The sequence below is a fragment of the Pleurodeles waltl genome, chromosome 8, assembly GCF_031143425.1.
Source record: "Pleurodeles waltl isolate 20211129_DDA chromosome 8, aPleWal1.hap1.20221129, whole genome shotgun sequence".
NCBI classification, from domain to species: domain Eukaryota; kingdom Metazoa; phylum Chordata; class Amphibia; order Caudata; family Salamandridae; genus Pleurodeles; species Pleurodeles waltl.
The window spans coordinates 527,294,275-527,317,864 of record NC_090447.1 but is presented as its reverse complement, the minus strand read 5'-3'; the positions used below and the strand labels follow the sequence as shown (position 1 = coordinate 527,317,864).

The 23,590-nt window shown below is 43.5% G+C and overlaps 1 protein-coding gene across 2 annotated transcripts in view; it reads left to right on the top strand.

The window, feature by feature from the left end:
* ASMTL (acetylserotonin O-methyltransferase like) overlaps nucleotides 1-23,590 on the top strand; it is a 291,907-nt gene that overhangs the window by 134,419 nt on the left and 133,898 nt on the right. For both annotated transcript variants that reach the window (XM_069204555.1, XM_069204554.1), the window contains exon 7: nucleotides 11,364-11,472. In XM_069204555.1, the coding sequence (XP_069060656.1) occupies nucleotides 11,364-11,472 (109 nt within the window). The remainder of the gene's footprint in view (nucleotides 1-11,363; nucleotides 11,473-23,590) is intronic.

Below are 23,590 nucleotides of genomic sequence, written 5' to 3'. Positions count from 1 at the left end.
ATGATCATGCCTTTTAATGTCTTGTTGAATCTCTCAACCAAGCCATTAGTTTGTGGATGGTATGGTGTAGTGAATTTATAAGTCACTCCACACTCATTCCACATGTGCTTTAGGTATGCTGACATGAAGTTGGTACCTCTGTCAGACACCACCTCCTTAGGGAAACCCACTCTGGTAAAGATACCAATGAGGGCCTTGGCTACTGCAGGGGCAGTAGTCGACCTAAGGGGAATAGCTTCAGGGTACCTGGTAGCATGATCCACTACTACCAGGATATACATATTTCCTGAGGCTGTGGGAGGTTCTAGTGGACCAACTATGTCCACACCCACTCTTTCAAAGGGCACCCCCACCACTGGAAGTGGAATGAGGGGGGCCTTTGGATGCCCACCTGTCTTACCACTGGCTTGACAGGTGGGGCAGGAGAGGCAAAACTCCTTAACCATGTTGGACATATTGGGCCAGTAGAAGTGGTTGACTAACCTCTCCCACGTCTTGGTTTGTCCCAAATGTCCAGCAAGGGGAATGTCATGGGCCAATGTTAGGATGAACTTCCTGAACAGCTGAGGCACTACCACTCTCCTAGTGGCACCAGGTTTGGGGTCTCTGGCCTCAGTGTACAGGAGTCCATCTTCCCAATAGACCCTATGCGTTCCATTTTTCTTGCCTTTGGACTCTTCAGCAGCTTGCTGCCTAAGGCCTTCAAGAGAGGGACAGGTTTCTTGTCCCTTACACAGCTCCTCCCTTGAGGGTCCCCCTGGGCCCAAGAGCTCAACCTGATAAGGTTCAAGCTCCAAAGGCTCAGTTCCCTCAGAGGGCAGAACTTCTTCCTGAGAAGAGAGGTTCCCTTTCTTTTGCTGTGTTGCAGTTGGTTTCCCAACTGACTTTCCTGTTCTCTTGGTAGGCTGGGCCATTCTTCCAGACTCCAGCTCTACTTGTTCACCCTGTGCCTTGCACTGTGCTCTTGTTTTCACACACACCAGTTCAGGGATACCCAGCATTGCTGCATGGGTTTTTAGTTCTACCTCAGCCCATGCTGAGGACTCCAGGTCATTTCCAAGCAGACAGTCCACTGGGATATTTGAGGAGACCACCACCTGTTTCAGGCCATTGACCCCTCCCCATTCTAAAGTAACCATTGCCATGGGATGTACTTTTTTCTGATTGTCAGCGTTGGTGACTGTGTAAGTTTTTCCAGTCAGGTATTGGCCAGGGGAAACCAGTTTCTCTGTCACCATGGTGACACTGGCACCTGTATCCCTCAGGCCCTCTATTCTAGTCCCATTAATTAAGAGTTGCTGTCTGTATTTTTGCATGTTAGGCGGCCAGACAGCTAGTGTGGCTAAATCCACCCCACCCTCAGAAACTAGAGTAGCTTCAGTGTGGACCCTGATTTGCTCTGGGCACACTGTTGATCCCACTTGGAGACTAGCCATACCAGTGTTACCTGGATGGGAGTTTGGAGTGGAACCTTTCTTGGGACAGGCCTTGTCTCCAGTTTGGTGTCCATGCTGTTTACAGCTATGACACCAGGCCTTTTTGGGATCAAAGTTTTTACCCTTGTACCCATTGTTTTGTGAAGAGGCTCTGGGCCCACCCTCCTGTGCAGGTTTTTGGGGGCCTGTAGAAGACTCTTTACTATTTTTAGTTTTGGTTGTCTCATCACCCTTCCCCTGGGGAGTCTTTGTGACCCCTTTCTTTTGGTCACCCCCTGTTGAAGTCTTGGACACCCTTGTCTTGACCCAATGGTCCGCCTTCTTTCCCAATTCTTGGGGAGAAATTGGTCCTAGGTCTACCAGATGCTGATGCAGTTTATCATTGAAACAATTACTTAACAGGTGTTCTTTCACAAATAAATTGTACAGCCCATCATAATTACTTACACCACTGCCTTGAATCCAACCATCTAGTGTTTTCACTGAGTAGTCAACAAAGTCAACCCAGGTCTGGCTCGAGGATTTTTGAGCCCCCCTGAACCTAATCCTGTACTCCTCAGTGGAGAATCCAAAGCCCTCAATCAGGGTACCCTTCATGAGGTCATAAGATTCTGCATCTTGTCCAGAGAGTGTGAGGAGTCTATCCCTACACTTTCCTGTGAACATTTCCCAAAGGAGAGCACCCCAGTGAGATCTGTTCACTTTTCTGGTTACACAAGCCCTCTCAAAAGCTGTGAACCATTTGGTGATGTCATCACCATCTTCATATTTAGTTACAATCCCTTTGGGGATTTTCAACATGTCAGGAGAATCTCTGACCCTATTTATGTTGCTGCCACCATTGATGGGTCCTAGGCCCATCTCTTGTCTTTCCCTCTCTATGGCTAGGATCTGTCTTTCCAAAGCCAATCTTTTGGCCATCCTGGCTAACTGGATGTCCTCTTCACTGGGGCTATCCTCAGTGATTTCAGAGGTGTTGGTCTCTCCTGCGAGGGAACCAGCATCTCTGACTATTATTTTTGGAGTCAGGGTTTGAGGGACCCTGTTCTCCCTAGATAGGATTGGTAGGGGGGAATTTTCCTCCAAGTCACTATCCTCTTCCTCTGAGTTGCCACCCTCAGAGGGGTTGGCCTTTTCAAACTCTGCCAAAAGCTCCTGGAGCTGTATTTTGGTAGGTTTGGGGCCCATTGTTATTTTCTTTATTTTACAGAGTGACCTTAGCTCCCTCATCTTAAGATGGAGGTAAGGTGTGGTGTCGAGTTCCACCACAGTCACATCTGTGCTAGACATTTTGCTTCTAAAAGTTGGAATACTTTTTAAGAATCTACAACTGGTTCTAGAATCTAATTCAAACTTTTACAAACTTTTAAACTCTAAAAGAAATGCTAAACAGGATCTAACACAAGGCCCTAGCAGGTCTTTTAAGAATTTAGAAAACTTTTCAAATTGCAAAAATCAATTTCTAATGACAATTTTGGAATTTGTCGTGTGATCAGGTATTGGCTGAGTAGTCCAGCAAATGCAAAGTCTTGTATCCCACCGCTGCCACCAATGTAGGAAGTTGGCTCTGTATGTGCTATTTCAAAGTAAGGAATAGCATGCACAGAGTCCAAGGGTTCCCCTTAGAGGTAGAATAGTGGTAAAAATAGATAATACTAATGCTCTATTTTGTGGTAGTGTGGTCGAGCAGTAGGCTTATCCAAGGAGTAGTGTTAAGCATTTGTTGTACATACACATCGACAATAAATGAGGTACACACACTCAGAGACAAATCCAGCCAATAGGTTTTTATATAGAAAAATATCTTTTCTTAGTTTATTTTAAGAACCACAGGTTCAAATTCTACATGTAATATCTCATTCGAAAGGTATTGCAGGTAAGTACTTTAGGAACTTCCAATCATCAAAATTGCATGTATACTTTTCAAGTTATTGACAAATAGCTGTTTTAAAAGTGGACACTTAGTGCAATTTTCACAGTTCCTGGGGGAGATAAGTTTTTGTTAGTTTTACCAGGTAAGTAGGACACTTACAGGGTTCAGTTCTTGGTCCAAGGTAGCCCACCGTTGGGGGTTCAGAGCAGCCCCAAAGTCACCACACCAGCAGCTCAGGGCCGGTCAGGTGCAGAGTTCAAAGTGGTGCCCAAAACCCATAGGCTAGAATGGAGAGAAGGGGGTGCCCCGGTTCCGGTCTGCTTGCAGGTAAGTACCCGCGTCTTCGGAGGGCAGACCAGGGGGGTTTTGTAGGGCACCGGGGGGGACACAAGCCCACACAGAAATTTCACCCTCAGCAGCGCGGGGGCGGCCGGGTGCAGTGTAGAAACAAGCGTCGGGTTCGCAATGTTAGTCTATGAGAGATCTCGGGATCTCTTCAGCGCTGCAGGCAGGCAAGGGGGGGATTCCTCGGGGAAACCTCCACTTGGGCAAGGGAGAGGGACTCCTGGGGGTCACTTCTCCAGTGAAAGTCCGGTCCTTCAGGTCCTGGGGGCTGCGGGTGCAGGGTCTCTCCCAGGCGTCGGGACTTTAGGTTCAAAGAGTCGCGGTCAGGGGAAGCCTCGGGATTCCCTCTGCAGGCGGCGCTGTGGGGGCTCAGGGGGGACAGGTTTTGGTACTCACAGTATCAGAGTAGTCCTGGGGTCCCTCCTGAGGTGTTGGATCGCCACCAGCCGAGTCGGGGTCGCCGGGTGCAGTGTTGCAAGTCTCACGCTTCTTGCGGGGAGCTTGCAGGGTTCTTTAAAGCTGCTGGAAACAAAGTTGCAGCTTTTCTTGGAGCAGGTCCGCTGTCCTCAGGAGTTTCTTGTCTTTTCGAAGCAGGGGCAGTCCTCAGAGGATGTCGAGGTCGCTGGTCCCTTCGGAAGGCGTCGCTGGAGCAGGATCTTTGGAAGGCAGGAGACAGGCCGGTGAGTTTCTGGAGCCAAGGCAGTTGTCGTCTTCTGGTCTTCCGCTGCAGGGGTTTTCAGCTGGGCAGTCCTTCTTCTTGTAGTTGCAGGAATCTAATTTTCTAGGGTTCAGGGTAGCCCTTAAATACTAAATTTAAGGGCGTGTTTAGGTCTGGGGGGTTAGTAGCCAATGGCTACTAGCCCTGAGGGTGGGTACACCCTCTTTGTGCCTCCTCCCAAGGGGAGGGGGTCACATTCCTAACCCTATTGGGGGAATCCTCCATCTGCAAGATGGAGGATTTCTAAAAGTTAGAGTCACTTCAGCTCAGGACACCTTAGGGGCTGTCCTGACTGGCCAGTGACTCCTCCTTGTTGCTTTCTTTGTTCCCTCCAGCCTTGCCGCCAAAAGTGGGGGCCGTGGCCGGAGGGGGCGGGCAACTCCACTAAGCTGGAGTGCCCTGCTGGGCTGTGACAAAGGGGTGAGCCTTTGAGGCTCACCGCCAGGTGTCACAGCTCCTGCCTGGGGGAGGTGTTAGCATCTCCACCCAGTGCAGGCTTTGTTACTGGCCTCAGAGTGACAAAGGCACTCTCCCCATGGGGCCAGCAACATGTCTCTGGTGTGGCAGGCTGCTGGAACTAGTCAGCCTACACAGACAGTCGGTTAAGTTTCAGGGGGCACCTCTAAGGTGCCCTCTGGGGTGTATTTTACAATAAAATGTACACTGGCATCAGTGTGCATTTATTGTGCTGAGAAGTTTGATACCAAACTTCCCAGTTTTCAGTGTAGCCATTATGGTGCTGTGGAGTTCGTGTTTGACAGACTCCCAGACCATATACTCTTATGGCTACCCTGCACTTACAATGTCTAAGGTTTTGTTTAGACACTGTAGGGGCACCATGCTCATGCACTGGTACCCTCACCTATGGTATAGTGCACCCTGCCTTAGGGCTGTAAGGCCTGCTAGAGGGGTGGCTTACCTATACTGCATAGGCAGTGAGAGGCTGGCATGGCACCCTGAGGGGAGTGCCATGTCGACTTACTCGTTTTGTCCTCACTAGCACACACAAGCTGGCAAGCAGTGTGTCTGTGCTGAGTGAGAGGTCTCCAGGGTGGCATAAGACATGCTGCAGCCCTCAGAGACCTTCCTTGGCATCAGGGCCCTTGGTACTAGAAGTACCAGTTACAAGGGACTTATCTGGATGCCAGGGTCTGCCAATTGTGGATACAAAAGTACAGGTTAGGGAAAGAACACTGGTGCTGGGGCCTGGTTAGCAGGCCTCAGCACACTTTCAATTGTAAACATAGCATCAGCAAAGGCAAAAAGTCAGGGGGCAACCATGCCAAGGAGGCATTTCCTTACACTCTCTTAGAAAACACGGAAGTGAGTCATTCCATCAATAACAGTCTACAGCCTATCACAATAAGCAGTATCCTGACTCTAGACACTTATAATGTCAGTATTCTTCCCAGCATAAAAAAGTGTCTGTTATTAATCAGCAGTGATTAAAACTCTTGTCAGCAACCAAAGTGCGTGGAAGTAAAACCAAACCAAAAATAATATTGGTCTGTGGAGACTTTAATGCTAAGCTGCATAAAATGATGATCGATCCTGATTCTATAAACGGGGATTCTGTATGGGGTGTCTTGGAGTTCTCAACAGATGAATTCAGGAATACTACAGAAGGCCAGTTACTTGCCTCAACGATGGCAATATCCGGTTTCAGTGGTCTTAGTGGGTGAACACCATCCAATATCTCTGCAAAGAGAACTTTTAGAGTCTTTAGACCAGCTTCATAGACTACATTTTTATTAATATTGAGTCTTGGCACTTTGTAACTGATATGCGTGTCGAAACAAAAATTGAAAGTGAATATGATCCATTAACTCCAAACCGTATGCCACATGGTTTCAAATTTCGAACTATCAAAATGGTGTTTCATCTGACATCTTCTAACCTGGCAGTAAAATACAGTCGGAGGAAAGTTAAATGGCAACGAAACTGTCATAGGATAAATAACTATAACTTGACCAAGACTTTTAGGAGGAAATATTGTGAAAATATCAGTCTAGAGAAGATCCGGACATAGGAGTAATTTATGCTTTTGTGGGAACATTGAGATTTTTATCCCAGCTACCATCAAAAGAAGTCATGAATACAAAATCTGTGAAATCATGCATAATTTACAATGGTATTATAATTGTTTCACTTAAAAAACATGCATTAATGAAAGTCTTAAAACAGCTAGCTGGATTTGTGAGGAAATACGTCCTTTAAAGACCTAAGAAAAGCTATAAATCATCCATCAAAGTAAAGGAGAAACATCCAATATAAAGCTTGGGGCATGGTCAAAAATGCCACAAGGCCGAAAGATTCGAGCATGTTTGAGAACTAGTAAGATGGGGCTGTGGATCTGGGAGTCCGTCCTTGCTGATTGGATTCAACCCTTCTCATTATACCAGGAAGCTACTAATGCAGTGTCTGACAATGGAAAAGAGCTGTGCATGGATTAGTATTCTAATCTGACTGCAGAATTAAGAATTCACTAAGGAAGATGTGAGCATTGCAATATGCAGCCACAGTCTGCAAAAAACACGTAGACCAGATATAATCCCCGCAGATCTCTTCTATAATACTTAAGTGTGGGGACGTGCGTTCAGCAATTATAGTTCCATCATCAAATAAAAGGATCTTGCTTAAATCCCTGGACTATCACCTGATTTCACTGCTGGATGGAGTTGAGAAAATTTATAGCAAACTACTTCTAAACTGTAACAAGATTGGGCCAAAGGAGATCAGTTGTTATCCAGTCTGCAGGCTGGCTTCAGGAAAGGAGTACGCACTATAGATTGGTCAATCTCTAAACAGCATTTCACTTGGTCGACAGATCCCTTTTCTGCACACCACTGAAGATCCAAGGTATACTGGAAAACCTCCTGGCTGTATTACAATACTTCCATTATAAAGCCAGAGTCAGACCTGGAACAAAGGAGAGCTGCACATTGGATTTCCCACTCCAAAACAAGTGATTGCATGCTAGCGCGCCCACATTATTCAGTCTGTATATGAACGATGTGAGAAGGATCCTCACCAATCTGAACTTAGACATACCAACAATACAAGAAGAGAAAGTTCCATTACTCCTCTTTGCAGACAACAGCCTATTCCTGGCACAAACCGAAGTTGCAATGTCCATTTGTTGAGGAATTTTGAATGCTATTGTAAATTTAAAAAACGAACTATTACTATCATTAAAACAATATTTATGGTCCTGAAAATCAAATTAATTTATGCTCCTGAAAATCAAACTCAAAAATGAATTCCAGGTTAATGAACCCACTTTGGAACAAGTGAATCCTTTTATCTATCGAGGCCTTTGATTTGACCACAAATTGTCTCATACAAAGCAAATATAAAACAAGCATTTGCAATGCAACCGGTCTCACATTTGCTTGAGTTAGAGCTATTAGCATTGTTAACTCCTAACCGGACTTTTCTTGCCACACAAATTAAAAGAAAAAAAAATGCAGCGCAATCGCGCTATGTAAAATGAAGTGCAATCGTGCTGAAATTGAAAACGGAAATACCGAGCGTGATTGCGCTATGTAAACCGCAGCGCGATCGCACTGCGTAGACAATAAAAAGATAAAGTAGTCCGGAAACAATGTTTTCATTAGTTTACCTGTGCTGTGTAGGTGGGCTAAACACCAGAGAAAGGCATGACGTATGCATGCCTTTCACAAATGAAAAGCAAGCGGATATTAAAAGGTAAGCCCAAGAACCAATTAAAGTGACCAACGTGACATGGGCGTGGTTAGACGCTCAAAGAGATTACAGCAGGGATTGGAGTGCTTTGCGCTCCCCTCATCCCCCTAAAAAGGATGCCCATAATGAGCCAGAACATAGGAGCCTTCCTGCAATTCATAAGCGGTTTTAGTGGTTCCTCAATAAAGCATATTCTGGAAGTATATACAATTAAAGGGGCAGCCACCACTAGGTATGGTGCAGTATTGTGGGGTTTTAAAAAGGCAACAAAGCTACAAAGGATTGAAAACAGCTTTCTGTAACCTATGTTACAACTATGGAAGCTTTATGGCTAGAATTGTGTTTGCACAGTTCTGAGTAAGAAAACCCCCTAAAGCCTTTACCTAGCAAGGCTTTGGATAAATCATGTGGGGTCCTTTTACCGAAGATCAATTTCTAAACTTTTGGCAAATAAAGATTCCCTAAAAATTCAGTGGTTTTCCCTACATTCGGCAAGTGTTAAAAATAAATTGAATGTGAGGATTTCTGGAACAGCCTGAGCTCAATGAATTATTTGACTGACTCACAGACACTTCATTCTACTATGTACAAGAACTCTGCTGATAAGGAAAAAATTGCTCCGCGCTGTGCCCAGGAAGTATAACATAAGCCATTTCAGTACGGCCATGATTTTGATACCATATTCGTTCCGTTTCTTCTTACATTGCGCTGGCTTTGAATGTTTCAAGGTAGCGATTCTCTTAGCTTGAAATTTCATAAAATTCCTGACTGAAAGATTAATTTTTGGATGAAGTTCTAATTCTTGATAGGTATTTAATGTTTTCTTAGTTATAATTATTTATTAATTACATAGCTTTTATCTAAATAAAGGGAAGGATACTCACAACAATAAGTGGTGTACTGTCTATCTTATTAGACTTACTCACTTGTCATATGCCATCTAGTCAGTTCCTTTCAGATTTTGAGAGAAAATCAAGATGCTGTCAATATAAACTAACACACCAATGTCAATATTGTTTCTCAGAATCTTGTTATCACAATTTTGGAAGGTGGCTGCTGTATTATAAAGCCCAAAGGGCATGCCTTTGTATATGGTTGGGTCAAATTCAGTTCTCAAGGCATTGCTCCCTCATTTATGTAGAAATAGACTATAGTCTCTTCTTTGGTCCAACTTAGTGAAAATAGTAACTGTCTATATTGGCTCTAACATGAACTTAATAAAAGGAGAAGGATGTTTCTTTCCAGTCAATCAGTTTATGGCTTAATAGTTTATACATGTGAAGACATTTTATATTAAGTAAGGGTTATTGAAGCCTCTACTTACTTTTGGTGAATGTCATATTATTTCAGTTCTCAATTAGCTCTGATGCTGAAATGTGAAACAAATATATGAAACACACTTTGGGTGTAAAGGTCAGCATTCAAGTATTTTGACCCATTGGATGCCAAAGTCTATAATCCATAAATTGGTTGCCTAATGTTTTTCAAGTCACTAGGCTCATTAGGTCAGTTTGGAAAGTGAGTATCAATTCAGCCTCCTTTATGAACAGTAATCTCTACAGATTTCGACCACAATGAGTCAGCCATAGCACAGCCATAACAGTTAATTTCAGCTCATTCTACCTATGGTCATTAGTGAGAAAATGCATTTCAAACAGAGTTTTTTCAGTTCAACATTGATTTCTTGATTTATGTTGTACAATTCATTTTTTTTAATTGTTGGTTGGTCTTCCCTTTGTACAGTGTGTTTCCTGGGCTTAACATCATAAACAACATATTTTGTGTTGCACTAGGAGCATCTCTCATGTTTGATTTTGATGCCTTCATTTGTGAATTTGAAGCCAGTGGTCATTTTACTGCAAAAATTGAGTTTCTTGCTTCTGTGGTGTCCTGTTGGGCCCCTTTGGTTCCTCATGCTCAAAATGTTGTTGCTGATACTGTCACTCATAATTTGTCTTTAATGATGTACATGTATACTTAAGGACAAAGAATCCATTGGACACTATTAAGTATTGAGAATGTGGCAGTTCGGTCATATTATTTTCTTGAATGTGTTTGTATTGGCAGTGTATGTTACTACACAGATCAGGGTGTGATGCAGCTTTCTTTTCTTTTGGCAGATGTATCACAGAGATGCAGAAAATGTGTTGTGTAGGCTTGCTGAACAACTGCTTGATTGTTTCTCAGAGACTGACTCCCATTTGAAGAGCATGGCTAGTGTATTCAATATGTCCAAAGCAGATTAACCTTGTTTCCCCATAATCTGCCCGGGTTCTTCTAAAAAAAAAAAAAAAAAATAGCCAGTGTCTTTTACATTAGGGGGTGAAGTGCATGGTCTAATCTGCATGAGGACAGGGGATGTAAGCTCTCTGAATAGTTCAAATGAGGTAGAATTGTTCTTCCCTGTTTTGTTTTTTACTCTAATGAACATCCTGCGAACACTCCTTTCAGCAATTTTATAGTCCATCTTATATTTCTGAGCTGATGACTTTATCCGTCATCTTTCCAACCATTTAACCCACTCATAAGCTTCCCAAGTTCATCATTGAATTGTGATGCCTTTTGAGTAGACAAGGTTGACTCTGCATTGTTGATGATGCCACTTAATCACATCAAGTTTTGAGAGATTATAACCTCATGGAAAGTTTAATCAAACTCTTCTTGACCTGGCGGTACCCGTATTTGTGCCTACTGCATTGAGGTAACCATTAGCCCAATAAAAGGATGGTTGCATTGCCCTAGTTCATAATAGCTTTCATTGACCCTGCAGTAATTCCCACTCTGTGAATAGCTGATCAAGCCAATACATTCTCAGCATTCTCAGTCACTTATAATAATTTCCTGGCCACATGTTCATCTATGTGATCTTTCCAAATAGTCAATTATGGAGCTCTTGTTTTAGTTAGTTCATTCTATATTTTAGTTTGTTTACTGGACAAGACTGTTAATTGTAAAACGCTAGACATATTTACAATAATATGCACTTGAAAATAAAAAAAAAGAAATTTAAAATAGCCAAACATCACTCTTTATCTAGCAACGCAAAACTTAACAGGACCTGTTCTTTGCACTGCTTCTAACCACATTACTAAAACTACACAGTGAACCTTCTTGTTCCACACCAAGTGTTGCTTCATACGTTTGCCTACCTAAAGTCATTGGAAGACGAATTTAAACAGTTATCAGAATTACTTATTTAGTGCGTTAAATCATTTCATCTTGAAGGTGGTATATTGTTGTTTCCCAGAGAATTTTTTCCGGTACTAAATTCAGTATTATTCTTTAGGTAACCAAGTAGAAACAGAAGTCCTAGATTTTTATGAAGAGACAAAAGTCAAGTTTGCAGACTTATCCGAAGAACTTCTATGGGATTACGTTCACAGTGGCGAGCCTATGTAAGTACATACAGGACACTTCATAATTTTTAGACGGCTGTTTGCCGTAGGTTCAGAAACTTTAGATAACTGTGGTTTTTCGCAGCGACTAATAGTTAAAGGTGTATCAAAAGCTGCTAGGACTTTTTAAAGAGTACAGGGACAGTTGAAGGTGCCTGGGCAGTATCCTGTGTGCGGTCTGTTGTTCAAGGCGGGACTGGGAACCCAAAGCAGCACTGGCAACTTTGTTAAACCAGACGCAAGTGTGACTCACTGCTGCTTTTGTTACTGGGTGCCGATCAGTGCTTAATTTGTAAATACAAACGTACCGGTGCTCAGAGCTCTCCCCTGAAACACGCAGCTGCTGCAATTAAATGTGCGAGAACAGAATACTGAGGCAGCGTAATCCTGAAGCCATCTCGGGCCTCTTCAATCTATTTAAAGCCACTCCCTGCCCCTTCTGCTCACTCCTGTAGCTTTCTGCTCTCTGCCATTGTGACACTTTTTCATTTTTCTCTTCCTCCGTCTTTCCCAAATGTTTCTTTTGCTCGCAGCAAATGCTTAAGGAACAAAACTAAGCACTGGCCCTAAAAAATAAGTGCCGGTGCTCAGCACCGGAAACAATAAGCACAAATTAAGCTCTGGTGCCGATACTTCAGCACTACTGCAAAATCAGCCCATAGTAACAAAACTGCCCCCCCCCTCCACTGCTGCAAAACCAGACCTCACCCTTCCATCCTCCCTGGAAAATGCCCGATGTCCTCTACAGCCAGTCCATCCCTCCTGTTGTTTACTACTGGTGTTCCGTCCATGAGCATTAATACTATTTCACTCCAATTGGATAACCAAGTTATTCCCTTTGGGCAAAGATTATCAAGCGATAGAGAAATTTAGCATTCAAATGTTTCTGTAGGTGGTGGAAGGGGCTACAAATTCAGTTGCAGGAAATAACACTCAATTTTAATACCCAACCAGTGATAAATCAAAATAGGATTTTATAAAATTATAAGTATAACAAACCGTTAAAAGTATATTATATACAACAAAGTGATTGCATTTTTTGTGAACCCAAACGTTTGTTTATCATTTAATTGGTTTTTGAACGTGTAGGTATTAAGGGCAATGCAATAAACCCATATTTCAAAGGGCTTTCCCACTCTCTAAATGAGGTGTGATCCGTTCTTAATTTCAAATAGAAGGTGTCCCCTCCTGATTTTAACTTGCAGTGGCTTACAATAGCAGTTGCAAAGTATTGATCATTTACAGACACCTTCCTGTTTGTGAATCATGTGGGGTGAGCTCACAGGTGACCTGATGAATTTACAAACCGTAAACATTTTTTTTTTTAAGCAGCACCGTTTGAGAATGCAACCACATGGAACGTGTCCTGCTGTTACTTTCCTATACTAAATAAGGATTAACCCTATTGAAGTGTCTGGGGGATCAATAATATAAAAACTCTAGTAAACAGAGATACCATTGTGATGCATTCCACCCATTGTTTACCATTGGCTCTGTTGTTTGTAACTCGTTTGCTTGTTTTCTATTTGCTGGCTCCATTTGTTTTAAGCTGTCCCAGCTCGAGTTCATTGCTTTCTTCCCCAAACCATATCAAATTGTATTCGTCCACCTGTGCTCCATTTCTGTAAACAGGCCTTTAAATCTTGTTCTTATCTTGTCACATTTGCTGTGCATTCAAGGACAGAGGTCAAATGTCAGGCGCTATCTTCCAGGTGTTTACTTTTCTTTCCCTGACTTCAACGTGAGAGGATTTATGTGACAATCATGCTGGCTACTGGGGGTGTGCTTGAGGAAGGCTGTACGATGGTAATTTTTTTATAACATACAACAACATTTAAATGTCTGTAAATGAAATGTCCAAATATTTCAGAACTAGAACAGCCCAAATGAAGCACATTTTTTGGTAGTTCTGACGTGGTGGAATTCTAACTTTTATCAAAACAGTATGTCTGCATATGTAATGGTGATTTCAATTGAATGGAGGAACGGAAGTGTGCTACAATACCATGCATACTCCACACCACTGCACTCTACCATTCACCACTGTACTTTACAACACACCACTGCACTCTACTCCACTCTGCACTACTGTATTCTATGCATCTGCACTTTACGCCAATTCACTCTACACATCTCAACTCTGCATCACTCTACTCTATGCCAATACAGTCTACGCCACTCTACTTTATTTCAATGCACTGTTTGCCACTGCAGTCAGCTCCACTCTACTCTGCACAATTCCGCTGAACGTCACTTCACTCAACACCTCACTGCAATACTTCAATATTCACCACTGTACTATATGCCAATACCTTCTACCTCAAAGCACTCTACTCTGCACAACTACAGTCTATGCCACTGCACTCTACACCAATTTACTCCATTACTTTATGCCACTGCACTCTACCCTGACCACTCCACCCTGCCACCTCACTCTATCTTGCACCACTCCACTATAGACCACTTCACTATACTCTGAAACAATCTACTCTACACCACTGTACTCTACACCACTATAGTCTACTCCACTGCTCTCTGCTCCACTCTAGTCTACACCACTGCATTTTACGGCACTCTACAACACTGTACTGTGCAACACTGCACTCTCCACCACTCTACTGTGCACTACTGCTCTCTACACCACTGCACTCTGCAGCACTCTATACCACTATACTCTATATCACTGCACTCTACGCCACTTTACTCTACACCACTGTTTGCCACTACACTCAATGCCACTCGGCACCACTGCACTCTACACCACTGCACTCTGTGCCACTCTACTCTACACCACTATACTCTACTATGCACCACTCTAATCTACACCACTGCATTCTGTGCCACTGAATTCTATGCTGCTGTACTCTGCGCCACTAAACTCTGCAACACTTGACGCCAAAGCACTCTTAACCAGTACACTCTACATCATTCCACTCCACTGTAACCCACTCTATGCCATTGCACTCTACTCTGCGCCACTATACTTTCCGCCACTGCACTCCACTCTGCACCACTCTGTTCTACATCATTGAATGTACACCACTGCACCATACTCCAGTGCCACTCTATGCCACTCTACACCACTGCACTCTGTGACACTTTGGTCTGCTCACTAAACTCTACGCCACTCTACTCTGCACAACTGCATTCTTTGCCAGTGCAATCTACACTACTGCACTTAACACCACTCTACTCTGCATAACTCCACTCTACGTCACTATACTCTACTCTGCACCATTCTACTCTGCACCACTGCATGCTGCTGCACTCCGTGCAACTATCCTCTGCACCACTGCACTATACGCTACTGTACTCTACGCCACTCTACTCTGCAACCCCTGCACTCTACTGTGCAACACTCTGATCTACGCCGTTGCATTCTACGACACTGCATTGTACACTATCCAATTCTATGCCGCTGCACTCCATGCCACTACACTCTATGCCACTTTATTCTGCAACACTTTATGCCAATTTACTCTACACCACTACATTGTACACCATGCGACTCCACTTTATGCCACTCCAGTACACAACACTCTATGCACTCCACTCTATGACACTCTGCTCTTCGCTGTTCCATTCTGTGACACTCCATGTCAGTCTTCTATACGCCACTAACCTTTAGCTATGCTGAAAAGCAGCCAAGCTGGTATACAACATGACTAAAACACCTTGGCAAAGGGAATAGCTCTTGCATAGGTGAGGCCTATTAGCTTTGCCAATGCTTGTTGCATTTGATTCTTCTGTTTAGGCCATTTACGTGCTCTAAAATATTTCATACATTTGGCTGTATGTCAGTGTTCTATCACTCTTTTCCTGTAGCCACATTGCACATTTGTAGCATCTTTAAACTGTCAGCACATCACACCATATATATAAAAAGAATCTAACTCACAATCAAGGGACAAACAGATTGTGTTAATCGCCAAAGTCTTTTGTGTCAATGAAATAAAAAGTTGCATGAATAGAAGACATACTGAAATAAAAAATATTTTCCAATGTTTTTTTAATCTTGTTACATTTTCTGCTGGAACCTCAAGCTGTACAGAAAAAGACTTTGAGGAATTACCGAAAAAAACATCAACTTTAAATAGGGGAGGGCAATCCTTTTAAACTAACAAGATTAAAGAAAAAACTAATTCAAACTAACCTCCATAGAGAGCTTCCACGCGAACATTCCTTTCTGTGTATAACATTGATGGCATTGTGATATATGTGGTTATTGGGGGCCTTTGTTGACTGCTGGTAATTTCAGGAGACAATCCCTGTGTTTGTAGCCAATTAGAGAGGTCTCAAACAGTATTTATGAGGATGGATGTTCTGTGATCCCCTGCAACTGGAGATTGTGCAATACAACTTATTAGTATATAGTTACCCTTACCTCAAAGGGATTGTTGTTGTCAGGATTGTCTTTTAACAGGGGCATCCATGGATCTGGGGGAAAATCACTGGACCCCAATGCTTCAAGATTTTTAAAAGGTAACTGGATTAAATTTCAGTATCTTCTGAACCAAAAGGGGTAGAAGATAGGTGGTTCCAGAATGAAGACGACTGGCTTCAGCCAATCGTTCACAGGCCCAGTGGCAGTGTCATGAACTGTAAGATCTTCATGACCCTATGGGGTGGGTGAAGCAATCAATCTGAAGCAGAAAGGAAGGTCTACAGCTCCATGACCCAGATAATATGTTGCCTATTTGTGTTTATATTTGTCAGTGCCAGCTGGGCTACATGACTCATGGACCATGGGTGGCCTTTTTTCCCTCATGTGGATCTGTGTGGCATCTGGAAGACTTGTACTGAGGTTTCAGGTAGTTAGAAGACAGCTCTACTTCTCTCAGCGCTGTCCCACTCCTATTTTCCCAGTATGGTCATAACAACCAGACCAGGAATCCAGACTTAGCCCAATCCTGAAGGATGGCAAATGCCAGCCAATATTCTGTTTTTGGTGAACATCTTCTGTAATCATTAACTAGAGTAAAAATGTGTAGGACCAGTAAACGGTGTGTTGCTTTACTCTTCAGAATATCAAAACTATGCACTTCAGGATATTTTAAGGCACAATGTAAAGCAATCACTCTCAGACACCTTAGTGAGTAAAATAATCAAGTTTATTTAAGGGGCAAGTTCTCATATGGCAAAACTAACCACACTAATATATATACATATATATATATCAAGAGAATAACATGAGAATAATGGTGAGAATATAAGCACTCTGTGAATCACTGCAAGAGTAAGTGCATATAATACACGCACACACAATATACTTCAATGCTTAACAGCATGAAAATGACTGCAAGAATAAGTGCATATTACGCACGCACACACAATATACTTAGTAAATTGAAAAGCTTCACCGAAAAGAGCGTCTGCATCCCTCCGCCGTACACAAAGCCGGGGAACCCAAATCAGCTGGCACAGGGAGCCTCTTTCGGGACAATCAGTCCTCCTGGCGTTGCGTCCAACCCAGAAGAGAGTTCCTAAACCAGTCCATCCAGGCCCCCAACCTTTATAGTATTTACTAACGCCCAGGAGTCTTTTCTAGAAAAAGACCCCCTCCTTTACAAATTGTGCAATCGGCGGTACCTTGTTCACCCTTTGAGACGTCTCCTCAGAACGGGCCAAGTTCCCAGGAGAGGGCTCCAAGGTGAAGCTTGCCTTCCTCCTTGTGTACAGGCAGCTTGCATTCCTCCTTGTGTACAGGCGCATCCCCCTGTTGTTCTAACTGATAGCTCATGGAATGTAAATAGCGCCCTTCGTATCAGGCAGATGGAGCGAAGTTGAGCAGAAAAACACCCCACCCTTCAGCTTGCCGAAGCTTGTGGAAAAACACAGAACAGTGCCTTACGCACTGAACCAGACTCGACAAAATGGAGTCGTGAACCAAAATGGAAGCGAAGGCCAATGGAAGCAGAGGCCAATGGTCCACACCCTGCACCATTGTTTATCTTGCACGTAGTGCATGTAGCACTACAAACGGGCACTCAGTATTACTCATGACTCACTTAGGACCAGCAAAATATGGATAATTTTCTCCTCACAGAAATGATTCAGGTCATGGCATGAATTATAGCCTTGATTGAGGCAATATTGGATGGGGGCTCACCAGTCAACAGTTATTGAATTTGTTTGGGATAGAAGTGCCTTCGCAAATGAAATGAAGTAAAGTGTTGAAAAACATATTCTGAACTCCACATCTAAGATGAAGAAGCATTTCACAGAATAGTAATCTGTGTAGAACCCTCTGCCAGGAAACAATATTTGCTCCATGTCTGCCATTTCTATTTTAACACCACAATGATGTTAGAAGGTTTACCTTTAGGTTACTAAGCTATACCTTAATTATAGCAGTTCTTTGATTTTCTTTGGTGAAAATAAAATGGGATGTTTTGTAATAACAATAAGACATGAAATGCTTCCTGTTGTTAATAAAAGTCTGGCTATATTAAGTGTAATATGATTGCTTTAAAGTCCCTGGAATTTAACTTCTTATGCTTAAATGCTTTTACTGTTACATATAACTTACAAAAGCATCACACAGTTTCACTTGCTTTAAGTCCCATAACATAACACTAATATAACAGCAGTGCAGTGACCACGTTCAGGATATTTTATATTGACATATTACGTACTTAAAACCAGGTACTTCAGCTATGGAAATACAAGTTTCAAAAGCCTAGGCTGAGGCTGGGGATGGAAGAGGCTGCAAGGGCAACATAAAAACCAGTAATTCCATGATGAAATCCCAGGTACTAGTCTCAACACATTGGGGGTCATTACGACCTCAGCGATAATGTGGCGATAGTACCGCCACGGTAGGCTGAAGACAACCCGCCAATGTACCACTCCGACCACCATGGTGGTAACAGCTGCCGGGCTGGAGATATGCATCTCCAGCCCGGCAGCCACCATTGTGCCGCCTGCCGGGATTATGACCCCGCCTACCGCCATGGTTTTCGTGTTGTTCGTAATGCCACGAAAACCATGGCGGTAGGCCATATCATTGACAGGAAATCCCTTCCCTGTAACTGATAGGGGTTCCCCATCCTACCTCTCCAGATCCCCCCTACCTCTCCAAACACCGCCCCATCCCCCCCTACATCTACGCCCCCTTCACACACACACACACACACACACACACACATATGCGTACACACACTCATCCACTCATACATACACGCATGCATGCATCCAATCGCAGACACATCCGCACACACTTCCCAACATACACGCAGACACACATTCACATTTCACAACATACACGCACTCACATGCACACACACGTTCAACACTCAACACACCCGCATTACACGAACACAAATATATTCACAGACCCCCCCCCCCACACACACACACACACACACACACACACACACACAACACACCCCACCCCCTTTCCCTGCCGGAGACCCAACTTACCTGGATTGAGGGGGTCCTCTGGAAGGAGACGGGACAGGGCGCTGCTACTGCCAGCAGTGCCCGCAAGCAGAACACCGCCAGGCCGTATGATTTCTCGTAATACAGCTGGCGGCACCTTACCGCCATCCGCCAGTATGGCCAAAGCAGGATTTCCGCCATTCTTGTGCCTGAAATCCAGCTGTGGTCATATTATGGCGGACGGCTGAAAGCCACTGCGACGGTTTTTTGGCGGCTGTCGCCACGGAGGTAGGCATTTGTTACCGTGGATGTTGTAATGAGGGCCTTTATGTCAGATTATGCATTACCTCCTGGCACCCTCTCTACCCCCACACATGGGAGAATAGTTCAGACAGGTCATTTGTCAACCACATGTGCGTCCAATTCAAGCCACTGTCTACTCTTTTGAGTCATCAACTCTGTATATTCAAGTTCTGAAGTGTGCTTCTTCCTTCATGCACAGCTTGAAGCCAGGAGGGGAACCACAATGATGATTTTTCTCCCAGGGAGACAAAATAGTAATTTAAAGCCTGCAGGTCCTGCCTCTTCAGATATGTGGCATGTATCAGGCAACACACCATACATTTTTCACTGTAGAGCTGATAAAATCATACCATATTTTCCAGTTGTTGTGTTAATGACTCTACAGTCTTCCTCCCTAGATGAAAACAAACTGCAAGTGCAAGTACTGAAAAGAGACACTGACCAAGAGCGCAATGTCCATAGTGCAGTTCTTTGTCTCCTCTCACCAAACAGTGTTACCCTTAATTGCTATTTTTGATAAGACTGCTGTTAAAGAGTTAAGTAGTCATTTGTAGCCTTAAATGGTATTATGTAAAAAATAAATCACAGCTGTTGTTTTTGCATTTTACATTATTTTTTTCATATTAGCGTATTGGCAAAATCAAAGACATTGATAAATTGCACTGCAAAAAATAAATGGTTGTGGTTTCGCTTATTTGATGTCACGGGTTCATACACTTCTTCATATATTTGTTATCTAAGCACTAGTGCTGTATGGGACTGTTGCTGATCGGCACAGTGGGGAGGGCAGAGCTGAAAATAATGTGAAAGGGTCTTAGCAAAGCTCGAAATCCCCCAAAAAGCACAGGTTTTTTAAACACTCAGGGCAGCATGCTCTCCCCACCGACTCTTAACATGTGGGATTTAACCTCACACGCATCCTCAAGCTGGTCACTTAATCCTCCACTAGCCAAAATAAAGGGCCTCATTATGATTTTGGCGGAGGTGATTGATCTGCCACAAAGGTGAGGGATATCCTGCCCGCCGTATTACAAGTTCCGTGAAGTTGTAATGAGGCCCAAAGTCAGTTGGACAGAATTCTCCCTTGTGATACATGTGACTTCTTAAAATCTTCATAGAAGAAGGTTGTTCATTTTATTGCTTTTTAAGGACAGGTCCCTTCTTGTTCGACACATGGATCCCCAGACCCCTTTTTTGTGTTGCAAGTTGATATTAATTATACCTATCACTAGTGCCTTATCTCTGAGACCCTCTGTGAGGATCCCAGTTGTTTTCAAATACTCCATTAATATCTGTTGAGTATTCTCCTTAGATCCCCTGAAGTAAGGAATCATTGTATCAAATCTTCCATGTCCTCCCTTTAGAAGAGATGCAGCACACTTAACATCCATACTTTAGAAGCTATCAGCAAATTAGTAAAGTACTCCAGTTTTGCTTCAAGTGACATGATCGAAAAATTGTACAGGCTAGAACTCTGCTGCATGTAGTCCTATCTTCAAATTCCTAAAGGCAGTCAGTAGCTCACTGTAGTGGTTCACCACAAACACAATATGTCGAAACAGGATTCTTCTGGCCCCAAGCTCAACCTACATAGAGTTAAACTTGGTTTTGGAGCCCGTGGCGACAGTGCGTCACTTGTTGGTGTTAGGCCGAACCTCAAAGCTAAAAACCTGGATGTAGCCGGGCGTCTGCCGAAGCAGCTCCCAGTACGGCTACAGGGATCGAGTGGCCATACCCCCGGGGCACAAGCGAAAGCCTCGGGGCGTGACAGCAGCCGGAGGAAGCCGAGTTGAGAAACTAGAAAGAAACGATGGACTAGGAAAAGGAAGCAATCAAGAGACGGAGGAACTAGAAGGAACGGGACAGAGAGCGCGAGAGAGCTGACGAACACGGAACTGAAGTCCGACACGGAAGGAGAACCGCGAGGGACGGAGAAAAACCCCAGGGCGCCTCCCGGCCCTGCCGAAGCAAAGTCGGGAGACCGCGGGACAGCCGGCTGCGTCCCCGGAGGGACGTAGCCTATACAGGTATGTTCGTACCAGAACTGGGAATTTCTGCCTCAGTGGTTACGGGGAATAGGGGCTAAAAGGGGGATTACCGGGAGGGTAAAAGGAAGGTCCTGTAAGGAAGGAGAAACCCTCTGATCCGGGGACAGCCACAGTAACCGCCCCCCCTCTTAACCTCACAAAAAGCCCAAAGAGAAGAGAGAGAGAGAGAAAAAGCCACCCTTTCGAAAGGCGAGAGAAACCTAGGCACCACACGGGAAGGTGATGCGCACTGAGTGAATGACAGTTACCTCACCCCAACCACCTGTAACCCCCCCTCACCCCTATTAACCCGCTATAGACTTTACTTACCTCTACACTTACCTATTTTTCATTTCTGTCTTTATTTTGGGAGACGCTCTGCTACTTCCACTCAAGACCAGACAGGAATCCCTTCAAATCAGGACCGGGTCACAGCGGGACCCCGAACGGAGCCTGAGAAGGAGAGAGGGATACTGGGTGAAAATAACAGAAAGTTAAACCTGCGGAACAACCAGAGATAAAAGAAAACCCAACCTTGATAACGAATAAATAAATCATTCATCCCCCTCAAACAGTGCCTATCGAATTATTCCAATATCTTTCCTACTCGGAGGTAACGAACCCGCTACACTGGACTTATAGAAGCCTTTGATTGTTTAAAACAGATAACTCTGTGGGGTCGGCGATTTGTATGTGTTTATACATAGTCACAAGTGTTTGTACTTTTTTAAGTGCTCCTTATCTTACGCCAACAGTAATTTTGTTTGTTTGTTCTTTGTGACTTTAAAAACATTTTGAGGTATATTTGCTTCCCAGAGGTGATGTATGTCTAGCGCCTCTAAAGCCTCACTTCTGGTGTGGGCCCAACAGTTCATTTTACTGCCATCATGACTCTCTTTCCAGGTAAGTTATAACTGTATCCAGCGCATCCTCTCTTAAAAATGACAGGTACTTAAGAAGGGCGCTTTTGTGTGCCAGCCCTTGTTCTTGTAGTCCAAGCTATAATCAAATTTGTGCAGCTGAGGTGTCCTGTGGGAGGTAGAATATGAGGCGGAAAACCTTACTCTGAGATTTGTTCAAAAATGAGTTTAACTTCCCCAGCAATGCTACTGACCCATAAGCTAACATTGGGATCAAGTTTGCTTTGATTGCCACAAAAATTAGTTTCAAGGTTTGCGTAGCTTTTTCATTGTATGTATATTTTTTTTAAGCGGTGATAATTCAGATTTTCCTAGCTTTAGTGAAGGAAAGTCTAGATTTTATTAAAGACACGGAGGCGAGTATTATGCTTCCTTTTCTTGCCTTATTTTTAACAGCAGCCAAGATAACCAAACCAGAACTACATATCCCATGAAACATAGAGAAAAGATGTCAATGATGAAGTCATAAACAGTAACCAATAGAAGACGCTCAATCACAATAATTATCTTAACTGCGAACAACAAGTCCTCTTTTCTTGCAGGGGCAGATCAAAGCGGACGGAATAAAGGAATAATAAAATAATCGAGAAAGCCATTAATAACGTGAAAAAGTCCTTAGCAAAGTCCAGGGAAGAAGGAGGAGACGGCTTCAGGTGGTTATTACAACATCCGGGAAGCGTTGTCCGATGATCGTGTGAAAAGCCAGAAGAAAGATCCTCCAGAGGAAGGGTCTTAGACACGGAACCAGCATCTTTAAGAAAAAGCGATTGGTGCAGGGGGAGCCGGCACTGAAAAAGAAAAGGGTGGGTTAATAAAAGCGGTGGGATAATACTCGCCTCCGCGTCTTTAATAAAGTCTAGACTTTCCTTCACTAAAGCTAGGAAAATCTGAATTTTATTACAAGAACGGAGGCTCCTATTATGCTTGTTTAAAGCATATTAACAGAATCAGCCACAGAAGAAATAGGTTTGCAATAAAAGGTCTTAAAAGTGGAAACATTAGACCAATCTGCTGATCTAAGAATGTCCTCCAATCGAGCCCCAGCCAAAAGAGCTTTAGAAGCCATAGCACCTCTGGTAGAATGTGCTCCAAAAGAAGCCATGTCAATACCCGTAAGGGTCATAACCCACTTAACCCAACGAGCAAGGGTAGGGGAGGAGACGGGTTTATGAGGTTTAGAAAAAGAAATCAACAACTGGGGAGAGGAGGACGTTCTTAAATCTGCAGTTCTAGCAATGTAAACTTTTAAACATTTACCAACACAGATGCAAAGGAAAGTACGGGTAATGAATCACAGAAATGTTAGTCTTAGTTCTTCTATAAACCCTAAAAGACACATTAGAAGGAGAAAACTGGACAGAGGAAACGTCCAAAGCTCTAACATCAGAAACACGTTTCAAAGAAACTAAGCATAACAACATAGTTAACTTTGCAGACAGACACTTCAAAGAGAGCGATTCATTATCGAGCCAAGAGTTGAATAAATCC